The sequence below is a fragment of the Sciurus carolinensis genome, chromosome 5 (assembly GCF_902686445.1).
Source record: "Sciurus carolinensis chromosome 5, mSciCar1.2, whole genome shotgun sequence".
Taxonomy (NCBI): domain Eukaryota; kingdom Metazoa; phylum Chordata; class Mammalia; order Rodentia; family Sciuridae; genus Sciurus; species Sciurus carolinensis.
The window spans coordinates 112,472,458-112,498,239 of record NC_062217.1 but is presented as its reverse complement, the minus strand read 5'-3'; the positions used below and the strand labels follow the sequence as shown (position 1 = coordinate 112,498,239).

The 25,782-nt window shown below is 35.2% G+C and overlaps 1 protein-coding gene across 1 annotated transcript in view; it reads left to right on the top strand.

Moving 5' to 3' along the window:
* Ank3 (ankyrin 3) overlaps positions 1-25,782 on the top strand; it is a 320,745-nt gene that overhangs the window by 233,466 nt on the left and 61,497 nt on the right. Inside the window, 3 exon segments of the mRNA XM_047553901.1 lie at positions 10,792-10,898; positions 16,075-16,299; positions 19,023-19,177. Coding sequence (XP_047409857.1) covers positions 10,792-10,898; positions 16,075-16,299; positions 19,023-19,177 — 487 coding nt within the window.

Below are 25,782 nucleotides of genomic sequence, written 5' to 3'. Positions count from 1 at the left end.
GCATCTTAAAGTGGCATGCAACCTTGAGATTCTGTTGTATGTCTTCTCTCTAGAAGTAAATCTAATTTTAACCAAATAAAAAGGAAACAAGCTATAATTTAAGAGAATAGCTGTAAACTTTGGTATTTCCAGGCCTCCCCCCTGCAAAAAAAAAAAAAAAAAAACAGTTTTAGAAAGGAGCCTCTTGCCAGTTAATCATTATAAAATAAATGCCTTCTATTTTCTTAGTTCTGTTAATTTACAGGCAGCGCATCTAAAAGGAGAAATATGGCAGCCGTTTGGCTCTGCTGCCTCCCTCTGATGAGATTGCCTTCCTTTCACAGACTTCTCTTTTCAGACCAGATTTGCCCACATGGTTTCTACTAAAGGGAAAAGTGGCAGACCTTCAAACAGTGAACAATTGAGAAAGTTTATCTAACTAAACAGTTGTGTTTGCTGTTCGAATGTTGACTGTGGGAACGATTCTGTTTGTAATACAGGAGACCTCACGATAGCCACCGTACACATGCGGGCAGCTGCCACATCTTCCACCCCATAACTCTTTTTTGTTTATCTTATAGCCTGGAATTCTGGTCTTTTTTGAGGCTAGGGATGATTTCATATAAATTAAGTCATATAGTATACAAACTAGCAAGTAGTTTGCAAATTGGTGGCTTCTTTAGTTTGCAGAAACTGCATGCTTGCTTTTTCAAGATCTAGGCATTTTCAGTTATTTCAGTAATAGAAAAGGAGCACAGTACCTAATCCAAAAGGCTGGCTGTGCTTCTAGTTAGGTTTTCCCCTGCTGCTCACCCTGATGCCCCCCACCACCCTCAATAGCACATTAACCTTCCTATTTCTTTATTTAATTCTAAAGGGAGCTGAGAAACATGCATGGCGGCAGAAGGTAGCCATCCTCGGATTAAAGATTTGCTAGAGATAGTCCCCAGGAAGATAAGCACCTTTGACTAGTGACATTTAATATGCTGCTTTCTCTCTTCCAAGTGCTTTGCCAGCATTACTCAGGTGATTCATTCAACACCTCGGGAAGATTGATCAACAAGATTACAGATACTTTTTTTTAAGGCAGACAGATTGGTGTTGTGAGTTACTTAAAGTAATATAATGTATGTAGATGTTTTGAGCAGCAGGTTGACATGCTCAGCTTCCGTGCTGACCTTGATTCACCTTTTTTTGTTGAAGTTCATAGCTAAATTATCCATAAATGACTTAGATATGAAAATCCCAAAGAACCAAACTTCACTTTGCTGTTCACTATAGTTTATATTCTAGTCTCAAAATAAGTCTTAAAGGCAGTAATAGTTGATTTTAGGGGAAAAAAAAAAACTTTAAGGATAAAAAAAGACCTGCTTTCCTCATTAGAGTAAGCCTTTAATTTTTATTTTATTTTATTGCTTGAATCAGGTTTTATTTTATAGAATCCATTTCTTTAAAGAATGTTTCAAGGAGGTCATTCTGGATGTCTGAACATACCTGCTATCTATTTGGGTAGCAGTTTGCCATTTTACTCAGTATTCACTCTACAGTGAATATGTGTAGTATTTAGTGCAGTGCCTTCTACGGTATCTTACTAAATGAGCCATGTCCTTTCATACTTCCTGCCACCATATTAGGATTCCCACTTTACAAACAGGAAGACTGGAACTAAGAGGAGTATCTAATTGTTCAGTGTCACACAGCTATTAGCAGGGTAAAGCCAAGAATAGAACTTTAGTCTCACAGATGCTTGAGCCCAATCTCAATAATATTGCTGATGATTAAGCAATAGAGCTACTCTAATATTGCAGAGTATGACATATCTCAGTAAAGCTTATTGGCTGAGGGAAAAGTCCTTGTTCAGACAAATATTTCACACAGCTATAGCACCGCCATTACTATTTTTATTCCAGAGAGCTGCTCTGACTATCCCTCCTATCTGCAAAGGTATGCTATTCTAAACATGTACATAAAGGGATGCAATGTTTATTAATGTAAGAAATAAATTATCTTGCTGAACTGTTTAGCTCAGTGGGAGAGTGCTTGTCTAGTGTGCACAGGCCCTGGGCTTGACCCCTAGCACCACCACCAAAAAAAAAAAAAAATGCATATATTAAAATGTAGGAGTATTAGATTATTATTATTTGGTTTTGCATAGCAATGTAGAATTTTCAAACCATGTTCACATTACTTGAACTATTCCATAATCACAGTGAATAGGTGCAGTTAATATTAACTGCTCATTACCCGAATGCAGAAATGGAGGTTTTTAACTTGATGTTTGCTGGGCTAAGGAGTGTCACAGCCTGACTCAAACCTATCATCCCTTATTCTTTGTGTAGAGAAATTGACACCCACAGGGTGGAGTTATCCTTGACAAGCTTTTGCTTTCCTGGGCTTCCAGACTGGTTATGTCATCCAGTTGTCACTCAGCTCAGTCGTGTTTACCATTGTTAAGATTAGATGCACTGAGTTTTGCATGTGACCTGTTGTTGTGAGGTTATTGGATTCTGTTCCCTTCAGCCTGTTAAGGCCACTGGTTGATTCGCAGGACCCCCTTCTACTGGCTCCGGTAGGTGGCAGAGTTGACAGACAAGGAGTTTGCAGATTCAGTCCTGGACCATAACTGGTATCATTCCACACTGAGAGTTGACAGCAGCCTGAAGAGTTTCTAATACTGGAGCTAATTGAATTTCTCTCTCTCTTTTTTTTTTTTTTTTTTTCTTTTTCCTTTAAAAACACTTTCTTGCTCCTGCTTCATGCTTCTGAACCTAGACATTTATTTCCAGATCTGGGCATTTGGGTGTGCCCTTGTTTCTAAGGCCAGTGTGTACTTGCTCTCCTCTTTCCTCTGATGAATAGGGCTAGTGAGAAACTATTTTTGGAAAGTATTAAGCTCTTGGAGACAGTGATATCATCGTTAGTCAGGCTTTGGACTCTATTGAATAATGTGTATTTTGAGTTTAATAGTATCCTTGACATCACTTCCAAGATGGAAGATGATATGCATATTCATATTACTTTGGACCTGGGCATAAAAGATATTAGTAAATCAGTGTGAATTTTTCTTTAAGATAATGTACTAGGTATTAACTCTATGTTGCCAAGTTTTGAAGTCTCTCCGAACCTTAAGTTTCCTCATCTGTGAAATGAGCATAATATTTCTTCCAGGTCTAATAGGCTTTGAGAACTTAAAGAACAAATTTAAAGACCTTGCCCAGTTCTTGTCATTGAGTTGAGACCAGTAAGTTGTTGTAATATGCTTAAGGAAGGAATTTAAACATTTTTTGAACCAATATGTAAGATCTTGGTTTTTAAAAGATGCCTTCTTCTAACTGAATTGGCCCTCAAGGTTTGCTACAATCATCCTGTGTATGTAACTCTAAAGGTCCAGAGCTGGATCTGGAGCTGTTTTTCTTTGCTATTTCCCTCGCAAATTATAACAAAAAAGCTAATGTAAAGGTAAGTCCCTTGAAAAATATAAATGGCATTACACATATAAGGAGGCCTTATTAGAATTTCATACCAACACTGGCATTAGTACCAAACTTTTAATGCACATTTTCGTTAAATGTACATTATCAACCAATCCCCAACTTGAGAAAGAGGTAATTGAGTCTAAGAAAGGTAGAGAAATACCCTAAGGATCACAAAATCAACAAGTTATATTTGGGGCATCTCTGAAGGCACCTTCAGTAAACAAAGATAAATACAGATCAAGGGCAGGATGTCTCCTTTATTCCTAATAAAGGCCAGGTTGAAAGTCGCATAGTGTCTGAACCAAGTGGGCCTGCTAACTGAACCCTTCAAATAGGTGGACTCCCTACCCAGTGACCAGCAGAGCCAGCCCAGAGCAAGTATCCCTTTCACAGAGATGGGCTTTGGGGAGTGGAACAGGTTGCCTTTTCCCTGGGACCATGACAAGGCCCAAGAGCGTAGAAGCTGGACAAGAGTCAGCCTTCCTAGCTACCTTTCCCAGTCTGTCACTTAAATAAATGACACCATGTTTCCAGGTCCATAATGAATATGAAGCGGGCAGGGAGATGCCCACAGTTATATCTCTGAGTTGCCTTTCCACAGTGAAAAACTCAGGAGTCATTCTAATAGTCATTAATAGGCGGCAAAAGCAACTTCGAAACCCAAATCTGTTTCTCATCTCAAAGCCAAGCTCTTCCATTAAATGCTAGAAATACCCCTTTGTGGAAGGAAACTTAAGAGCCAGGTCTAGTTCACGTGTTACCATCATCGTATGTGTCTTCTTTATCATTTTAAATGTCTACTTGTTCAATTATGAAATGGAACTAAAGCGTTTCTTTGGTTTACTGTTATGTACAATAACTTATCAGAACAGTTTGAAATCGTCAAAATAAGTAAATACTTGAAATTTCACCTTTCAGTGAACTCTAGTCTGTAGAAATAAGTACTCAACGTATAGTTGGAAAAAGAAAACCTACCAATTTAACATCTATTTATAAAACCACAGGTTCAGTTGTTTTGCCACTGTAGGATGCACTGTAGGAGGAGCATGTTTTATTGACCTGTGTGTAACTTATTCAAGTTTAGTTAGGGGCTATTCATAAACCTGAGAAACCTCTATAAAGAAGAAAGGAAGAAGAAGAAGAAGAAAGAAAAAAAAGGAAGCAAAACTCAGAGGAGAAATTACTATGGCACCTAAAAATACATTTAAGTGTTACTGTTCGGATACATGATTGGGACATATAGCTCCTTGTTTAGGTCAGGTATGGCATTCATTCATTTGTGTATGACAGAGCTTCAGTGAGCAGCAGAGTTCCAAGAGTAAAAGAGTTAAGGAAGGTCCAAGGGAGATGGAATCCCGGTATACTCCAGCCTTGATAAATATTACATGATAACGGCAATACCTTTTTGTGTGATATAATTCATGGTTTCAATAATTAATGTCACCGGTGCATGTTTCTAAGAGTACCAAAGGTAAATAATTTACTGTAATTACCAAAGAGGGATGATGTTATTTATTTATCATCCTTAAAATGATCCTTTGTGGAAAATAATTTCACGGCCTCAAATGTAAGAACCATAGTTTGTCCCCACTGTGGCCACCACCAAAAAAAATTAAAACAGTAGCATTCCTTTGTATTCAGTGTTTTGCCTTCCTCTAAAGGATGGTTGGGTGGGGTCTCTGAAAATCATTATAAACAACTGGTAAATAAGGCCAGGTTAAAACCAACAGCTCACCCTGAGCTTGTAGAATTTGGAACTATCTGCAGTGGTTTATTGATCTTTTTGGGGTTAGCATCCCAGGTCTGTGGACTCTTATGACACTCAATTGCACACCCACAACCACTGGAGGTGTCTTCTCTTGTCGAATGCCGAGAAAGCTGTTCTTCGTTAACTTTTGCATTTTCCTAGGACCTAGATAGTGATTTAAATATGAGTGCTCTGCAAACTATTTTTCAATTCAATTTTCAAAGCTCTTTTTTAAAAAATCTGTGTAATTCACAGTAGGTTCTTAAATTTAGGTTTAATAGTATCAAAGTTCAGCAAGTAAAGTCTCATCATTTTGTAATGATGGAAAAAACAGAATTCCCATATACACACAACTTCAGTCCCCAATTTCTCTTCTCCAGAAATAGTCAGTCATCTTAGGGGCCTCCATGTCTCTAAATAATATATGCTATACATGTTATGATACTTCTTGTTGAATTTTTGCCACTTGAGGAGTTATTTATTGGCCTTCCAAATGAAGATGAGCTCTTTTTTTTTCACATCTCTGCCACTGTGCACACCTCCCATTTTCCCATTTCCCCAAACGGTTGCATTTCCATTTGAGTTCTGTCATACTTAGTAGCTTGTGTTGTTGTGCACATGGAAATGTTCTTCACATATGGGATATATATCATGACGACTTTATTTTCAATGTTGTTTTATTTTCCCTAGAATTGGAGTGCAGCCTGTAAGCCCCCCCCAACCCCAGTTGTGCAACTCTTTTCTCAGTATATTCACACTCACAAGGTGTTCTGTCCATCTCTGTTTAACTCATCTTAGAGTCTTCTTATTTGACAAGTCCCTTGAAGTCCCATTGCACATCCTTTTGGGTCTTCATCACTATGAAAATTCCCTTTATTCCTTCTGATGCTGAATTCCATGTGGCTGCTGTTGTCCTTCATTTTGGAGTACATCTTCCAGTAGTTCTGTTAGAGAAAGATTGAGAAATTTGGGGAAATGTATATATCTGAAAATATCTTCCTATTTGCATACTTGGTTTGACTAGTTGAGAGGATTCCTTTTACAAGGAACTGTAAGATGGAATTGCTGCAATGTCTTTACTGTCAGTTTTTTTGATTAAAAGTTTGATGGAAATCCATCGTCTGTGACCATTTTTGTCTCCAGGTTCTGAAATGTCATGCTGATGTGCCACACCGAGGTCTGTATTCATCTGTAGCACTGGTCACTCATTGGCTCCTTTTACTGTGGAAACTTAGGTCTTCAGTTCTGGGAAAGTTTCTTGAATTTTTTCCTTGATGACTTCTCTGTTTTACTATTTTCTTTCTAGAACTTTTTTTTTTGTGTGGGGAGGGGGTGGACCTCTTGATCTTTCACTTGTATTTTCTCCCCTTTTTATTTTAAAAAATTTCTCCTCACCATAGCCAGATTGTGGAACCAACCTAGATGCCCTTCAGTTGATGAATGGATAAAGAAATTGTGGCATATATATACAATGGAATATTACTCCACAATGAAGAATGATAAAATTACGGCATTTACAGGCAAATGGATGAAATTGGAGAATATCATGCTAAGTGAGATAAGCCAATCTCAAAAAACTAAAGGACGAATGATCTCGCTGATAAGCGGATGAGGACATATAATGGGGGGTGGGAGGGGTTAGCATTAGGTTTAGGGTTAGGTTTAGGGTTAGGGATAAGGACAGCGGTAAGAATGAAGGAAAGAAGGACTGTATAGAGGGGAAAGAGGGGTGGGAGGGGTGGGGGGAAGGAAAAAAAATAATCAAACATCATTGCCCTATGTAAACGTATGATTACACAAATGGTATGCCTTGACTCTATGTACAAATAGAGAAACAACATGTATCCCATTTGTATACAATAATAATAAAAAAAAGAAATAGCCAGTGCAATACCATGGCAAAAGGTAAAAAAATAAATAAATAAATAAATTGAAAGGGTCAAAAAAATTTTTTTTTCTCCTAATTTCTAGGTGTTGTTATTTCAATTTCAATGCTGCTGTTTTATTTTCTGCAAGTTTCTTTTTTTTTTCTCTAGATTTTGTAAAGCATTCTTGTATTTCAAGGAATAAAAAAAGATCTCATCTCTCACTTGATAACCATAAAAAGTTTCAAGTTTTCTTAAAAATTTTAAGTGTCCTTGAAAAGTATCTCTTTCTCCCAGTTTGTTTGTCCTGTTTATTGGTTTATTTTGTTTTTTAATATTAGCTTTTCTCAGCTGTCTAGTGGTTCTTGGCTGGCTGCTCTCTAACAAGCTCACTGGAAGTTCTCTGTGGGGTGTAGAGCTCTTCAGTCATGATATCTACTGAAGTCATAAGCCTGTGACCTTTCACTGGGGATTCTAGTAGGCAAATCAGAATTCTCTGAGACTTCCCCTCATCTTTCTACAACCTTACTGTTCTTGTCTGTTTGGGAGACCAGGAAAGAAAAGAAGGCTAGGGGTTTAAGCATTCCTTATGTAAACTATCGATTAATCCTCACTGTCAGTAAAATACATCTAGCCTTCTAGTCTTCTGCCTCTGCTCTCTATCCTATGAGTCTTCTGCCAGGGTTGTTGTTAGTGGTGGGTGGGGCTAACCAATCAGTGGGGGAGCTTATGGAGGGCAAATCACTTTTTAAAGAGAATTTGAACCAATCTGTTTTTCTGCTGATATCTTTTCTCTCATTTTTCTTATCTTCTTGCCCAACCAATGTTTATTTTAAAATATTTGACTCTCATTTTACTAGGGTGTTAACAAGGAAGCAAATATTTAACAGGATAAAAACTGAGACTTCTTTATTTTTGGTCTGTGGAATAATATCTTCCATCAGATTTGGAGCATTCATTCAAGTACAGTTTCTGCCTTACTGTCTTCTTAGATGCTTCTGAGGGTCAAGTTACACCTGTGTTTAAACTTTTCACTGTGTTTCAGTGTCTCATACTGTTTTCTTTATTTTTTATTCTTTTTGTCTATTTTTCCATTTATGGTTTTAGTGTACTAATCCTGTTTTTGTTGTGTCTAAATCAAGAGCTGACACTGTATATGAAACTGAACAGATGAACATGCAATTCATTCTTTTGTGTATTTCTATCTTCTATCTTTTACACATTTTCTCTTTCCCCCTTTTTCCTTCTTATTGATGCATTATAATTATATATGATAGTGTAATGAGTTGGTACATATCTGTACATGCACACAATATAACAGTGTAATTTGGTCAATTTCATTCCGTCCTTTTCCTCCCCTCATTGCTCCCCCTAGTTCCCCTCCTCTATTCTACTAGTTTCCTTTCTATTTTCATGAGATCCCCACCACCACCACCTTTTTTTCCTTTCTTTCCCCCTTTTTCTTTTTTTTCTCTAGTTTCCACATGAGAAAAAACATACCACTCTTTACTTGCTGAGTTCAATTTTTTTCACGCAATATAACGTGCTCATTTCATCCATTTTCCTGCATATAACATAATTTCTCCTTTATGGCTGAGTAAAACTCCATTGTGCTTACTACATTTTCTTTATCCATTCATGTGTTGACAGTTGGTTCCATAGTTTGTCTGTTGTGAACTGTGCTGCTATAAACATGGGTATACATGGATCACTATAGCACACTGACTTTAATTCTTGAGGATAAATATGGAGCATTACTGGGTCACACTGTGGTTCCATTACTACCTTTTTGAGAACCCTCCATACTTATTTCCATAATAATTGTACTAATTTACAATGCCATCAACACTGTAAAAGTGTCCCTTTTTCCCCACATTTTCTCTCCAGCATTTAATGTTTGTATTTTCGAGGGCTGCCATTCTCACTGGAGTGAGATGAAATCTCAGTGTAGTTTTTGGTTTATATTTCCCTAATTGCTAAAGATAGTGAATTTTTTTCATGTATTTGTTAATCATTTGTATTTGTTCTTTTGAGAAGTATCTGTTTAGTTCATTTGTCCATTTACTGATTGAGATTTTTGTTTTTTTGGTAGTAAGTTTTATTGAGCTGTTTATATATTCAGGATATTAATGCTCTGGTTCTGTCTTTTTTAAACTTTTTACAGACTATATTTTGATTCATTTACACAAATGGGGTACATCGTTCCATTTCTGTGGTTGTACACGATGTAGATTCATACCGTTCATGTAATCATACATGTACATAGGGTAATGATGTCTTTCTTCATGTTCTTTTATTTCTTTACTATTTAATTTGATGCCATCCCTCTTATTGTTTCTTGTGCTTTAGGAGTTGTATTAAGGAAGTTGGTACCTGTATATTGGAGTGTTGATCCTGTTTTCTTCTAGCAGTTGCAATATTTCTGGTCTAATTCCTAGGTCTTCCATCTACTTAGAATTGATTTTTGTGCATGGTGAGAGATAGGGATCTAGTTTCATTCTTCTACACATTCCCTCCATTTTCTTAAACATAGGAGTAGTAGAGATAAAGTTCTTGTTAGCTTACCTCAAAATCTAGATGACCTTTCAGTCTGTTCATAGTTCCTATCTGGGTTTTGTTTTGTTTTTGTTTTTGTTCATGTGCTCTGACCATACTTGGAAATTTTTCATTTTATGCTGGACATGAAAATTGTAGACATGCCCAATGGTGATATATTCCTCCTGAGACGGTTCACCCTCCCCCAACTAGGACAACAGAGAAGCAGATGCTCTTTTAATACAATCAAGATTTTGCTGAAATGAGACTGGTTTGCAGTTCTGGAAAAGCCCCTACTACTTCTGGTTTGTCCTGTCCCTGCAGGGTGCTTATTTGAAATCCTGGTATGATCTCCAAGTCCACTTCCCATTAGCAAGTTCTAAACTCTTTAATCATTTTCTTATGAAATTGCTGAAAAGTTCCATTAGACTTTATAGGAATTTTTCTGGTCAGGTTTTCAACTTTCTTTTCTGCATGGCCCCAGAATTCTACAAATGTTTAATGGAAAACTGTAGTGTGCTTGAGGCCACCCGTATCTCTACCAAAAACTTTCCTGGTTTTTCCGCTCCTCAGCAGTGGTTCTGTGGAAACAAAGCCCAAGTTCTGCCTGGGCTAGTAACTGACAAATGTCTACTTAAAAATAAAATCTCAGCTCAACTTTTCAGAGTGTAGTTCCTTTAGTTCTCAGTGCCTCAGCTGCCCTCTACTGCAATCAGATTTCTGTATTTTACCTGGTTTACTTGGTGGGAGCACTAGATTGTTGCTAGTACTCTGTCCCACTTGGAATCAGAAGTCATCAAGACTGAATTTTTATTTTTATTTTGAGAATGGGGAGAAGATTTTGTAGTTGGTATAGAATTAATCTGAACCTGTGTTAAAGTACTTAAAATCACTGCTGTTAGTTCCATGATACTCCTTTTAACATGCAAATTACTTCAGGTGTTCCCTTGAAATATCGAAATAATATTGTGTAACAATAGACTTTACTTTTTAAAAAAATAGACTTTACTTTTTAATACTCTTGTACTCAGACTTTACACCTATATGAGAAAACACACAAACTTTTTTTATTTTGAATGTTAGTCTGTCCAGATTTATAGAGAAATACAGATATACTAAAGAAAACCAATGTTTTTATATATGGCATATTGTATATAACATTGATAGAATATATTGTTTTATTTTTCAGCATCTAACATTCACAAGGGAATTTGATTCAGATTCTCTTAGACATTACAGCTGGGCTGCTGACACCTTGGACAATGTAAATCTTGTCTCAAGCCCTGTTCATTCTGGGTAAGAAACCTAAATGTCATTTTTATTTATCCTATTAAATTAACATTGCATTTATCATGTACAGTTATAAATTAATATTGACAACTTTCATATATATATGAATATATTCATATATAAAATATATACTCATTAGTGTGACATGCAGTTGTAAATCATTTAATAATTTTTTAGCAAATCTGTATATCTATTTTATTGTTAAAAGTACGGTGTTAGAAAAATATGTTAAATTAATTAAATGGTGCAGCAAAAGTTCTTTTATGTCTTTAATTTTTCTTTTCAGTAAAAAATATAATTTTAATGAAGTTTTTACTTCATTTTACTTTGCTAGCCAAATGAATTTTCCCCTAGGTATTTGACTTGTCTTTCTAATAAAAAATTAAAAGTGTGAATATTTCTGTTAATTTATCTCACTGTTTTTGTGCTTAGCATCTAATGATATAAGAATTTCAGCTGGGAACTTTGGCACATGCCAGTAATCCCAGCTACTCAGGAGAATCACAAGTTGGAGGCTAGCCTAGGCAACTTAGCAAGACCCTGTCTCAAAATATAAAAATAAAAAGAGCTGGGATGTAACTCAGTGGTAGAGTGCTTGCCTTAACATGTAGAAGACCTGAGCTCAATCCCCAGTGCTGAAAAAAAAATAAAAAAGGAATTTCAAGCAAACATTAACTGTTTTAAATAAGCAGTGAGCTCTGGTAGTCTCATCTATTTGTGTGCATATATGTGCATTTATGGCCCTTTTGTTTGACAAATGATTTTTGACATTTGAATGACAAATGATTTTCCTTTAAAAAGAAAATATAAACTTGAAAGTTTCCAATTGCCAGTTGGTCCCTTTTACATTCTTGAAATAAAATTATAATTGGATTATGATCATTATTATTTGAAAATGAATTTTAAAAGATAATAAAGAAATTCACTTTTAAAAAGTGAACATAGAAATATCTGTACACCAGAAATGCTGAGTAAAAACCACATCAAAGAAGTTTCTCACTGCTATCTCCCTGGCCAGTGGAATTTAAGGCAGGTGACCTGCTTTGATAACTGAATCAATAAATCAGTGTATTTTTAGATGTTGGATTCTTTTCCAATAGATAATTCAAACTTCAAATGAGTGGCATCCATATAAATAGAATAAAAGTAATTTGTTAAAATCATGAATATTTCATGGTATTTTTGTCTTCAGAACTGGCATTGAGACTATAAGTTAGTTGTAATCAAAGACAAGAGATGATTTAGAATTAAATAAGTTACTGGAAACACCTTACATATTATAAAGTATTTTCTGCTGTTTCTAGTTAAAATAACTTTTAACAAGCCAGGCATGGTGACTCACGCTTGTAATCCCAGAGGCTTGGGAGGGTGAGGCAGGAGAATCTTGAGTTCAAAGCCAGCCTCAGCAATTTAGCAAGTCCCAAAGCAACTCAGTGAGACCCTCTCTCTAAATAAAATACAAAAAAATGACTGAGGATGTGGCTCAGTGGTTAAGTGCCCTTGGGTTCAATCTCCAGTATCAAATAAAAACAACTTTTAACAGCTAAAATTTACCTAGCTCTTTTTGTTTACCTGGACTCGGACTAAATCTTTTACATGTATTATTTCATTTAATACTTACTTAAACCTTCAGATGACACTGTAAGACAAATATTATTCATTGTCTCCATTTTGTAGATGATAAGTCAGAAAGGGAAAGAAAAATGGTAGGTTAAAGTATCAATTTAGAATTTTGCCTTTTAATATTATAATTCTGAGAAAGGAATCAATGCAATGTCATTTGAATGAAAGTAATTTATGTGAAATTGTTTTTAAAGCTATAAATTACATGGTGGTCTTGAGTCATTAACATTGCATTTCCTAAGCTCAGAAAAATCTTGAATTATTATAGTGATATTAATTTTAAAGTTCTTAAAATATTTATATTATTTATATTAGATGTATGTGGGCCCTAAATTATAAAAGCACCCCTCCACCCTAAACTTTCCATACCTTCAGTGGACAGACATGTCCATTTTTTTATTAGGCCTGGTGAATTACCAACCATAGAACTATCACCACTTTGTACTTTCCACATACAAAAGAAATATTCTAGAATTTAATTTAGTAAACTGAGATGTTGAGGAAATATGAAATAATGAATCAGAAATGAACTTTCCCATATATTGGAGATGTTGAAGCATTTGAGTATACAGATTATTTCCTCTTTCCCTTGAAATTTCCTTGAAGAAGTAGACTTGTGTAGTAAAGCAAAAATAATGACAGTATGGACTTACTTGAATAGGAGAAAAGAGATTTGTTGTACGCTTTAAAATATATCACTATTGCCAAGTCTGTGTAGTAGTTTATGCAGTCATTTAAGGCAAAGTATTTTTCAAGTTTGTCCCACAAATGCCAAATGCCATGGTGTCATTCTCTGATGGTTTTTGTTTTTCTTTGCTTGTCATTGACATTTTCTGTTGCTTGCTTCTAATTATCGTAAATTAATTTTCCCATTTGCTTTCTAAATTATTTTGCAGCTATTCTTCTCCACTTCCTCAGTATGATTCAAGGTGATAACTGTGTCCTTTATGTGAACCATCTTTTCTGTATTTTTAATTTATGTGAATTTTCCTCACAGTTAGATTGTGTCAGTGTCTGTAGTATATCTGCATTTGTCATCCTGCTGTTCTCAAAACTAGAAACATTCATGTGCTAGTTTTAGGATCATGTGTAGAATTCATGCTATAGTTTAAATGTTATTAAGATACAAGTATTATTAAACATCACATTAATTTGTTTCTATTTGTTGCTATAAATTATGTTGCATGACTTTTTGGCACATTATTTAAGGAATGAGTTTGGAAAACAAATCACTGTATTTCATAATGTTTGAATAACAGGACCCATATTCTGCCTAACATATATTCTTACCTTTCTTCAGTCTGTTGGCCTATAAAGTTGGAAACCTTAGAATAGTAAATGTTTATTAAGAGCAGCAACCAAGCACTGTGTGCTCAGTAGAACACAGAGAAAGAGATTCTTCCAGTTTTTCACTAAAATCATTTTAGTCATATTTTGTCCATTTGTTTCCGATATTCTTTGTAGCAAATGGATGTTGTTAAACCGAACCTGATACCCTTACTCTGCCTTCAGAGTGCTTAGCTACAATCACTATATATCTACATCTATCCATCTGTTAGTGTTAATAACTTAGTCTCATCCAGGCAGTTTCTAAGCACCATAACAAAATAGTTTTGCTCTTGCGTTTATTCTGTAAACATGTGCTTACTGTGTGCTAGAGCTACACTCCACTCTGCAAGTTAAGCAGTGAACAAGATAGCTCTGATCTGAAGCACTGTCTGTATTGTTGAGATTTAGCTGTTACCAGAGCAAACATTCCTCTCTCAATAGAAAAATCTATGGGGATTTGTATTAATACAACTGAATTTTCAAACCCAAAGTTTATCTTGAATCTTTTTATTTTGAACTTTTTTGTGTTGAACCATTTTGAATCCATTTTATTACTATTAGTCCCAATGAAAAGATTTTACTACTAGAGAAAAATCAGATTTTTGTTATAGTCTTCTTTATATTGTTGTCATATTACATTCATTATTGAATGAGAGTAGTTTCATATATGTATTATACATATACATACATAGTATATTGTATGTGTGTGTGTCTTAAGAAAATGTAAGCACCCAAGGGCAATTTCCAGTAAGCCTTGTATCATTTAACATTGGAAACAATTGTTGTAGGCACTTGTACAAGTGAACAAGTATCTTTGCTTTTGAATGGAGAGGAGTCTTTTCCCCTCTTACCTTGAATATCAATGTTCCTGGTCTCTGAAAATAGGTAGAATGTTATCAAAGATACAATTAATTCAGAGTAAAATGATTAAATCCACAAATAAGCAAAAGGGTGTAAAGGTACATACACTTTATCAGGGACAGAGTTGGTCTGGAAATATGCTTGGCTAAAAAATTATCCCCACCCTGTTGCCTCTCTCTAAAGGGATTATAGACCAATTTGTTTTGCTGAAGAGGTAGGTTATTCTTTCCAAGGTCAAGAGTCAGCATTCTTCAGAAAAGAGTTCATGTAAGGGCTTATACTCTATTTGTAGGATGTTAGCACTGTTTTTAGATGAATATATAGTAAAGAATTTTGATGGATGGGATTATTTTTTTCTCCAAAAATGTTTTAAGGATTCAGACAACGTTCTAATTATCAATATTTTGTGCTGTTATAGTAATAAGTATATTTTCCACATGAAAGAATACAAGAAGTATGTGTTTGTGTCCCTGTGTTCATCAGAATGTAATTCTGGAAAAACAATGCATGGGCTCATACCTGATGGGAAGCAGGAATTCCAATATGCTCTTATTCATATTTGACACAATTTCTTTACATTGCCATACTTACATGTTAATAAACATTTTTCCTTATTAACTTTACTATGAAGACCAAATGACAGAATTATATAATTTAGAGACATTTTCTAAAAACGGTGTTCTACTTTTTGTATTGCTATATAAAATTTTCAAATATAGATTATTTTATATAGATTATTTTATAATTCCATATTTATACTGAAAAGATCTAATCCCTTTCCATCAAAACTGTCTTAGCAAATCTAGTCATCTGCTTTTATTTTTATATTGTTTCTAGTAAAAACTAGAGTGTTGGTATGATTAAATATCCCTTTACTTTATGAGTTGTACATGTTAAGAGGTACCGTGGAGTTTCATCTTACTTGTAAGCGGGGAGAGAGAGCGAATAGTCAACATATGACAGAAACCACTTATAGTTCAAATAATCCCGAATAAACTTAACTACCCACAAAGACCCCAGACAGTGTTGAGGTTTTTTGTTTTAAATCATGGGAGCCTTTTTAATAGCTAGTTTTTAATCCCAACTTTGAGAGATTCTCTATTCCTTCAATGAGAGCATTTCAGAAAGTGATTGACTTCTGAGAGGCCATGTTCCACCAAAAGTAAGTTGTTTTTCAGTTTCTTGCCCACTGCACAAGTTAAATGCATGTTTGATGTGACTCCACTGTATTTGCTTTCAGTTTATCTTGAAAGAGAGGAATCAATAGCTACATTGTCTGTCACTTTAAACTTTAACATTCAATTTGAAAACCCACTATGAAGATAATTTAAGTCTATCCTTGACTTGGCCTCTGGTCTTCTCCCTACAGGTTTCTGGTTAGCTTTATGGTGGATGCAAGAGGTGGCTCCATGAGAGGAAGCCGGCACCATGGGATGAGAATCATCATTCCTCCACGCAAGTGTACGGCCCCGACCAGAATCACCTGCCGTTTGGTAAAGAGACATAAACTGGCCAACCCACCCCCCATGGTGGAAGGAGAGGGATTAGCCAGTAGGCTGGTAGAAATGGGTCCTGCAGGGGCACAATTTTTAGGGTAAGTTTTGCTGATTTTAATCTTGGCCCTCTTACCACATCTCTGAATTTCTTTACCCTTGTTAACTTAAGGAATTGACTATTTAAGTGACGTAGTTGGACCTGATTGAGGAAACTTTTTGTGTAGTGGCAAAAGTCACAAAGCTGTGTGATTCTGTGAGAGGCTATTAGGCTGGTACTTTCTTAACTCAGTTTGCTGGTCAAGGCTTTTACTAACCGAGAAGCATGTTCTCTGCTCAGCGAGTGCACGGAACCCTATTGGCCCCCGTGCAAGTCAAGGCACGATTACTAGAAAAACATGCAGATGCTGGAATTGTATCACCTCATTAAATAAATGTCTACTTTGGGGATGTCCTTTGAAAGATAATTTTTAGGGACACAGTCCATTGTGATATGGTACTTTATAAAAAGGAAAAATAAATTTAATTTGTTCTCTGAGGTGGCACTTGGGTGCAAATCAGGCAGGCTCTGTCGTGACTGACAGTTTGTTCACAATTTCCCCTTCTCGTTTCTCTTCCTGCTGCATGGATGTTATTCAGTAAACTGCATCTTCCTACCAATCCTCCCCCTGTAAATGAGGGTGAGAGCTTGGTTAGCCGAATCCTGCAGCTTGGGCCTCAAGGAACAAAATTTATTGGGTAGGATCTTTATAGACAAGATACAGAATGTCTACAATTTTTTTTTCCATTTTCAATTTTTTTCTGTCACATTCATGGTCTTATTCTCGTCTTCAGTTTATTTTTAGTTTTTAAGTTTTTTAATGCTTTCAGTTGATGTGTGTCACTGAAAGAAAAAAAAAAATCATAGTGGCTTGACTTAATGTCGCACCGCTACCTATCTTGTGCTTTTCAAGCATGTGGAATTCACTGCAAGCATTCTGCTTTCATAACCTTGTGCTTCTATAAACCTTTCTTTAATTTGAAATGTTTCTTCTGAATATGATACTTTTTAAGCTAGACTGATAGTCTTCAAGTTTAGCCCAGTGTAAGAGAAGGTATTTGCAGTCTTTGAATCAACATTTGCTATCAATGATATATATGTATGTGTATATGTTTGTCTCTGTGTATAATTAGATCTTTTTTTTTAAAGTACTTACAAGTACTATGTAATCTTCATGCACTTAGAAAAGAAAAAGTCTTCAATAAGTAAAATAATTTTGAGAAGTGTTGGGAATACATGATACTTAAATTAGGTAGCAAACAATATTCTGTTGTTGAATCGTTTTGTTTTGCTTGTTTAAGCTGAAATGTGTTGGTGTTTGTTGTTTGTTCGCTTGTCTGGTTGTCGTATATGCCTTGGCAGTCTGCATGAAGAGACCTGTTATGAAAAGTTATGCTTGGCTTTCACCTTGGTCAAAGGCCCTGTTCATACCTTCTCTCCAGTACTGTTGAATGTCAAACGCAAAGCCACATTCCTTCAATATTGACAGAGACAGTATCTGACACATTAACCTGCAAAGATTGTATCTTGTTCTCAAAAAAATAAAATTTAATGTGTCATAGTAAGACGTGGTTAAAAACTGTGGTAAATATCTTAATAGCTCTTGAAATTATTAACACTGTTAGGAATAGTTGTTTCTGTTTCTGCCTATTAAAGAATAGAGGCTAATATTAATAAATTATATTTAAAATCCTAATCTGAATTAATTCTGACTATTTTGCTAAAACTGAAATTATAATCCCCATTTTAGATGAATAATTTTGTAAAACAAATCAAATATTCATGAGTTTGCAACTACTATCCCTTTTTATTCTCTCCCTATTTAAACCTGTATCTCCCATTATTATGTGTACATAAACACACAGGTTAAGAGGTGAGGTTACATACAACCTCTGTAGGAGAATAATGATACTGTCTATTTAAATGTCATAAAATAAAGCTGCACAATCCAACTACATAAACTGTGTGTGATTGTGGTCTGCTTATTTCCATCCATCTTTTTTAGTATTTATCCCATTTTAAAATTTAACAAAATTATTTCCCATGGCTTCATTGGCTATCTTCAATTTGCAGCCATTCTTTTTACATCCCTTTGCAAAAGGACACTGTCAAAAATTAATAAGTCTTCATGTAACAATTTCAAACCAATAAGTGCTTTTCCACAAAGTTTTCAGTATTCCTCTACAGTTCATGTTAGAGCCAGGAAATGAAGCCGCCCACTCCCTATTCACAAATTGAAAATCTGAGAAAACTTACACAGGCCTGGAGGGTCTTGGAAACTGACTGTTGGAGCAAGTAGATTGCTCTATGGATTGCTTTACTGCTAAGGGAAAAATGTAGCAGTGATCTCTCAAATTAGGAAATTGACAGAATTTCTTTTTTAAAGAAATGACTGTGTCCTTTTAAATCGCTAGCATTTTGTATACTACACCTATTGTGTTTTAAAAATGGAACAACTTTCTTTCTTATGGCCTATTTTAATCTTTCAATTCCTGATTCAAATTTCCTATGTATATGGTGCTGGATATTTTCCCCCTTTAAGTTTAATGCCTAACATATGGTAGGCCTTCAAGAATTGTTTGTGAATGAATGAATGATGGCATGTTATCAGGCTTCTAATATATTATTATTGAATAAGCAAATGATTCTGCAGCTTTGAACTCATTCCCAACCTGAGTGGCACCTCTGATTTTCAGTCAAATATATAGTTAATGAAACATTTTTTAGTATGATACTATAAATACATTTAATTTGATACCAAAATAATGTGGATTTTTTTTCCAGCCCTGTCATAGTGGAAATTCCTCACTTTGGGTCCATGAGGGGAAAAGAGAGAGAACTCATTGTTCTTCGGAGTGAAAATGGTGAAACATGGAAGGAACATCAATTTGACAGTAAAAATGAAGATTTAACTGAATTACTTAATGGCATGGATGAAGGTAATAATGATGACTCCTTTTTTCTGTCAGTGTTTGCAGGCAGAAATAAGGAATGACTGGATTGAATGGAACAGTCCCTGAGTTTCACTTTGTTGTATTTTAAGCTGGGACCCAAGTTCATCAGCATTTGCTATTTTCTGTATCTAAGGCATTTAATCCAACAACTGCCCCTACAAACATGTGCGCACACACACTACAGATGTGCAAATACTGACGATTCTTTTAGTTTTTAATCAAATATATCAATCTTTCCAAATCCCAAGAAAGTTTTCTAAGTCAAAAAGGGATAAGGTGAGATGAAGTAATAATGAAAGGCATGTGAAATATGTGGAGCATTTATAAGAAAATAGGTTCACATTTTATTTTTGGAATTATTTCCAGACTCTTTCAGCTCATTCAATTTTCTCCCAGCATATTTCAATATCCTTCATGAATTTTTAATATCACTTGGGCCATAATAAGTTAAAAAAATAAGTTTCAAGATAATTGTTGGAGTCTGTGATGTTTTGGTGTCTTAGTCTTTGACCTAGTAAAACCAGCACACAGCTGAGCAGGTCACTTTCTCAAACAAATCTTGTTTAGGATGTCTGATGCTTAGACTCATAGCAGTTTTTCTTAGTAGACATTGATAACAGACTGGTTTGAGAGAAGTTATTTAACAGAGATTTCTTTCAATAATGTAGGGCAGGGGGGAGACCAAACTCATAAAATCTGATGCTATAGAGAAAAATGTCAGAGCTAATCTTTACTTTGTATTCACTTCCTAAGCACTGCAAATCCAGCAATTTTTTAAAATTATAGCTTTAGCAGAGATGTAATTCACATTCTATAAAATTCACTTTTATTAATTCACTGAGTTTTAGAATATATCTAACAGAGTTTCTTGTGGGTTCAGAATATGGACAAAGGAGCTAAACCAACTTGGTATTTGAGTGATGTTCTTGGGCAAGTCACTTGATCCCTGTGAGCCTTTTTCTTTGGTAAAATAGAGGAAACCCTCCTTGCTTTATAGAATTCATGTTAAAAAGAATAAATAATTATGTGAATTGCTCTTATTTCAGAAATAGTCCTCTTTACATAGTATGCCCTGTTAAATTTCAGTTATTGTCACATTATATTCATTCTACAAGAAAAAAAAAATGTCATGCCAAAAGTTTTGTATAAGATATGGTTACCTCCAACCATGAATGTTAAAGATGCCTTTATAACCAGATAGAGGGAAACTAATAACTGGAAAACATCCAGCATTCATGAGGCACTGATAAGTGCCTTTATATATGAAAAATTTGAAAAAAAAATATAGCACTGCAAACTCAGTAATTTTATTCCTACTTTACAGGGAAGAGAAATGAAATTCAGAGAAGTCAAGTAACTTATCTAAGGTTACCTTACTAAAGAGCAGCACTGAGGTTACAATCTAGTTCTGTTTTTCAAAGAGCTTTAATATCCCACTTATTTTAGAAATGTGTGCCCTGTGAAGAAGAAAACAAACCTACAGTGGAAAATTGCTACAAACTTCCAAATTTGGTCCAGATTATATTGTGTCTAGATCAGGACCAGAACAGTCATTTTAAGCAAGTTATACATTTAATGCATATATGCTGTTGAAGGAATACATGTACATATGCTGATATTTATATTACCTACTATCTATAACTTCAAATAATTTCTTAAGGATGGGAGCATTCAGTGGTGATTAAAATTTCTAATTATTGTTTCCTGAACTTGTTCCATAGCATGACATATAGTCGTTCTCTCATATGACATGAAGAGAAACACAGTCAAAAGTTTTGAAAAGAACAAATGCTTAGAATGAATTAGCATTTGTGGAAGTGCTAAAAGAATATGGATGATTCAGGTTAAAAAATGGAGAGAGCAACAGAAATGGGTTTTTTATAGATGATAGTCATCTCATCCTTTTAAGGAAAACAGTATGAAAAATTTTTCAAGAATCCAGTGTTTCTTAAATACTAATGTGATTTTGAAAATGTACTATCTGCCATACAAAGACTTTTCTTTTAATAGAGCTACCTGATGCTGTAAGTTCCTAGAGGGCAAGGTCACACCTTCCTCCTTTTGTCACCAGTGTCAGACACAGGTGAATAGATAAAAAGATGTACAGTATATAGCCATCTGGAGGAAAGGTCTCTCTAGTCCATTTTCTCTACCCCAGTATTCATTAATATTAATCTTCTTGAGAAAAAAATTAGCAGAACACTGACTTTAAAACAAATTGAGACACTGATAGTATTCTTAAAGAACACTGACTATTCTAAGACAATGCTGCCCAATAGAACTTAATGATGGTGGAAATGTTCTACACCTGTGTCGTCCAAATAAGTAATCACTAGTCTACATGGTTCTTGAGCACTTGAAATATAAATAGTGCAACTGAGGAAGGTAATTTTTTTTTTATTTTGGTTCATTTAAGATAGCCACATGGCCAGTGACAACCTCACTGGACAGTGCATTTCTAGCAAAAATACTAAATATTCTAATAACATATTATTCATTTTTTGAGCATATGTTATATATAGGATGACTTATCAGGCAAAAGTCAATTTTTCTTCAAATTTTAAGGGTTATTTGGGGGATGTACTTTTTTGATTTCATGTGGATGTCTTTTCATTTTGTTTTCAATAAACTAGTTTTCAAATAGGACTTAGCTGTGTCTTTTGCTTAGACAGATGGTATCCCAGCACAGCCACACCGATGTTACTTGTCTTTTTAAAGAAACAGTGATATAATTCTCTGCTCTGGAGTCTGTGGGTTATCCTGGAAATGGTAAATTGAGTTTCTTTGCTACGTTTTTAAAGACCAGACATAATTGATTCCATTTTAGATAATTAAAAGGAATTAATTCCAGGTTTAAAGAATCAAGCCCTAGAGACTGTGAGAGCAAAAATGAGAACTAAATTTTCAAGGCACAGTGGTTTTGTTTGTGTATTAAATTTAAAAATAGTAATGATGAAGGAATAACAACACACATTTTATAAGTGAATCTCAGTTCGATTTTGTACCAAATTCAAGTCTTAAGTCCCACCACTCTTCTCCCATGCCCCCAAATACTTCATTCTTATCAGAACATTCCCAACTCCAAAATCAGGCAAAAATAGAAATCATTCTATCTTTTTAAAAAATGTTAACCCATCATTTTCCTGGACTGTGCAGCTAATCAAACTTCTAGTGGGGTTGAAGCATAAGTGCCACATAGCAGGTTGTATGTTTTGTGTTCTTATCTCTCCACTCTGGGCCTCTCTCCTTTTTGCTCCTGAATTACTGTTCACAAGAGAAAAGCAGTGCATGAAATAAACCAGGGACCAGATCCCTCAAGATTTCCTTAAGGAAAATAGAAGTAAATTGGTCTATGATTATTTTATTTAACTTATTAATTTTCCTAGTTCAGAATAATTAGGCTTCATCTATCATCTGTGGCCAATGATCCCTGATAATGCCTATCTTATTATAAGTGTCTCCTTTTAAACTCCCTTTTCCTTAATTCTGTGTGATGCCTTATAACCAGTCTACATACTAATAGCCAGTCCTTTTATACTCCCTTCTCTGAAAATCTTAATACCCAGTATTTAAAAATTGTCATAGGCTGGGCTCACTAGAGCACACCTGTGATCCTAGTGAATCAGGAGGGTGAGATAAGAGAATCACAAGTTCAATGCACTTCAGCAATTTAACAAGACCCTCAGCAACTTATCAAGAATCAAAGTAAAAAATAAAATGGACTGGATGTAGCTCTGGTAAAGTAGTAATCTTGGGTTCAATCCCCATTACCAAAACAATAAAAAATAAAAACCATCCTTGCCAATATTTTGATCACTGATTTTTACTAAACAACACAATTATAAAGATTGGATATGTTCTATGGTGTTTTAAAATGTACAAACCTTTCCATGTACACTAATTTAATTATAAAACAACTTAAGGAAAATCCAGGAAAATGAGAATTTGCCCAACGTAGTAATGTGGTTAGGACCATGATCTGTGGAAGTCACATAGACCAGGATTCCCATTCTGTCTCCACCACTTATTAAGTGACCCTAACCAAGTGCTCACTCTCTCTAAACCTGAGTTTAAATGTGTGAAGGAGGACACCTCAGAGGGAACTAATATGCAGTAGAGGAGCTACTCTATGTTAAGTTCCTACCTCCTTCCCTGATGCTTGAGAACTGCTTGCCCAGGGTTCAGTTATGGTCACAGGCCATGTTAATTTGTACAGGAGAGCTAGTGGGGTCTGAAATCCTGCCTCTCTGACCTGCCACTCCATTGCTCTGTCACTGACCTGAGAACAAATGGGCACTCTTTTTAAATTTGTTCAGTGCTACTACTTGCTTGCCAAACTGTATACCTGTGTGGTTCTCACTACCCAGGTGGTCTCCCTTTTTCATATTGCTCAAGGACACCATATTGGCTAGACATACACCCTGCTACCACCACCCTGTCAGGAAACAGTAAATAGGTAGACTTCCAAAATTTGGGCTTCTGTCTCCACACCCACTTACCTTTCTACTGTACTCTTTTGCCCCTGTATATTCTCAAATAAAGGATGCCTATGGAAGTGCTGTGTAGAACAAAACTGTCGCAAAAATGTCAGCTGGTATTTAAGCTTTTCATTACTAATAATGATATCCTTTAGTTCTTGTATGACTTAAAAAGATATAGCATATGTTCAGGAAAAACTTTATAGCTGCAAAATAGTAGAGAAATAAGACCTACTTCTAGCACCCTTAAGTCCAGGGACAAAGTCATCTGCGGTTATGCTAATGAAGCAGGTGTGTAGCAAAGCTCTCTTGAAGTAAGAAAGCTAGAATGACATAGAGGGCATTTGGTCTGGGTGCAAAGAACCTTCCCTTACCACTAAGGTATCATGTATCCAGGAGCAACTTTTCTCTTTGGCAGCAGACAGAGATCTGTCTATGCTCTTATCAATTAGTGTGTTCTTGGCAGAGAAAAAGACTGCAAAATAGAAAACAAACATTCACCACTCCCTGCACATCAACAAACAGTACACCAAATTTAAACCACTTTTAAGTTTAGTGAAAACCTTACTTGAATTAAACTCTTAGAACTGAATTAAACATGTTAAAATAGTGCTTCCAAAGTCAGATCCCAAAGAGTATTTGTTTGTGGTTATGTTGGACCTGGGAACATTTATTATTAGACAGATCCTTCCTCTTTAGAGGTCCTTAACTTATGAATCAAAGAACTTGAGAAATGTTCTGATCTGGCACTGTCCAGTATAGAAGCCAGTGTATGCTTGTGGCTGGAGAGCCCATTACAATGGCCTAGTAGTAACTGAAATGGACTGCAGATGTAAAATATACGAGATACATGATTACTGTCCTCTTCAATATGTATCTCATTAATAATTTAACTGTGATTATGCATTGAAATTATAATATTTTGGATATACTGAGCTAAATAAAATGTCATTAAAATTAATTTCGTCAGGGCTGGAGATACAGCTCAGTGGTAGAGCACTTGCCTAGCATGTGCAAGAACCTGGGTTTAATCCCCAGCATAATTATAATAATTAGAATATTAATTAATTATTATCTTATCAGATCCATTCAATTTAATTGTCTATTTATTTATGCAGTGCTGGGAATCAAACACAGGACTCAAACATTCTAGGCAAGTGCTCTACCACTGAACTAACCCCCAGACCTCCCATCTATTTATCTATGTATTTATTTATTTATTTATTTGTTTTTGGCACTGTGGATAGCACTTTACCACTGAGCTACATTCTCAGCCCTTATTACTTTTATTTTGAGACAGGGTCTCACTAAGTTGCTGAGGCTGGCCTTGAACTCGAAATCCTCCTGCCTCAGCCTCCTGAGTCACTAGGATCATAGGCTTATACCACCATGCCCAACTCCTTTTTATTTTTTTAGTGTGGTTATTAGAACAATTAAAATTACATATTTGGCTTGCATTATATTTGTATTACACAGTGATGCTCTAGACAGTGTACTTTGTTTTACATAATTATTAGGTTTTTAAAAACAAAATTATTGTTTCCTAAGTATCTGTGCCATCAAATAAAAATCCCAGTTCAGGTGCTGTGGCACATACCTGTAATCCCTGCTGAGGCAGGAGGATCACAAGTTCAAAGCCAGCCTGTAATGCCAGAATAATATTTCCTCACTTGTCCTTAATTTTCAGATGAGAACAAATTAAGTTCTTAAGGTCATATAGTTTAGAGTCAATAATTATACTGTCGTTTTCCTTTAAATTGAAGTGGAAAGGGAAATTGGTACCTATTATGTAACAGAAAAATTTTCCAAATTTATCTATCAGCAATCTTAGAAATAGATTTCTCAGTTAAAAATTTCCATTTTGGTTCTTGTTATTTTAAATTGTCTCTAAGTTTTCCACATTTTTATTGGTTCATATGTCTTTAATTTATCAACCATTAGACAAATAAATAGTAATCTTAAAAGTGTCAAGTCATTGTAGTTGAAATCAGAAAAGTAGTGTGGCTTTATTTGTACACAGCACCATCTGGTGGAGAAATTTTATAATAACAGTTTTTTTTTTAAATCATGAAAAAAATGTTAAATCAGATTTTATACAGAAACGAAAATAAG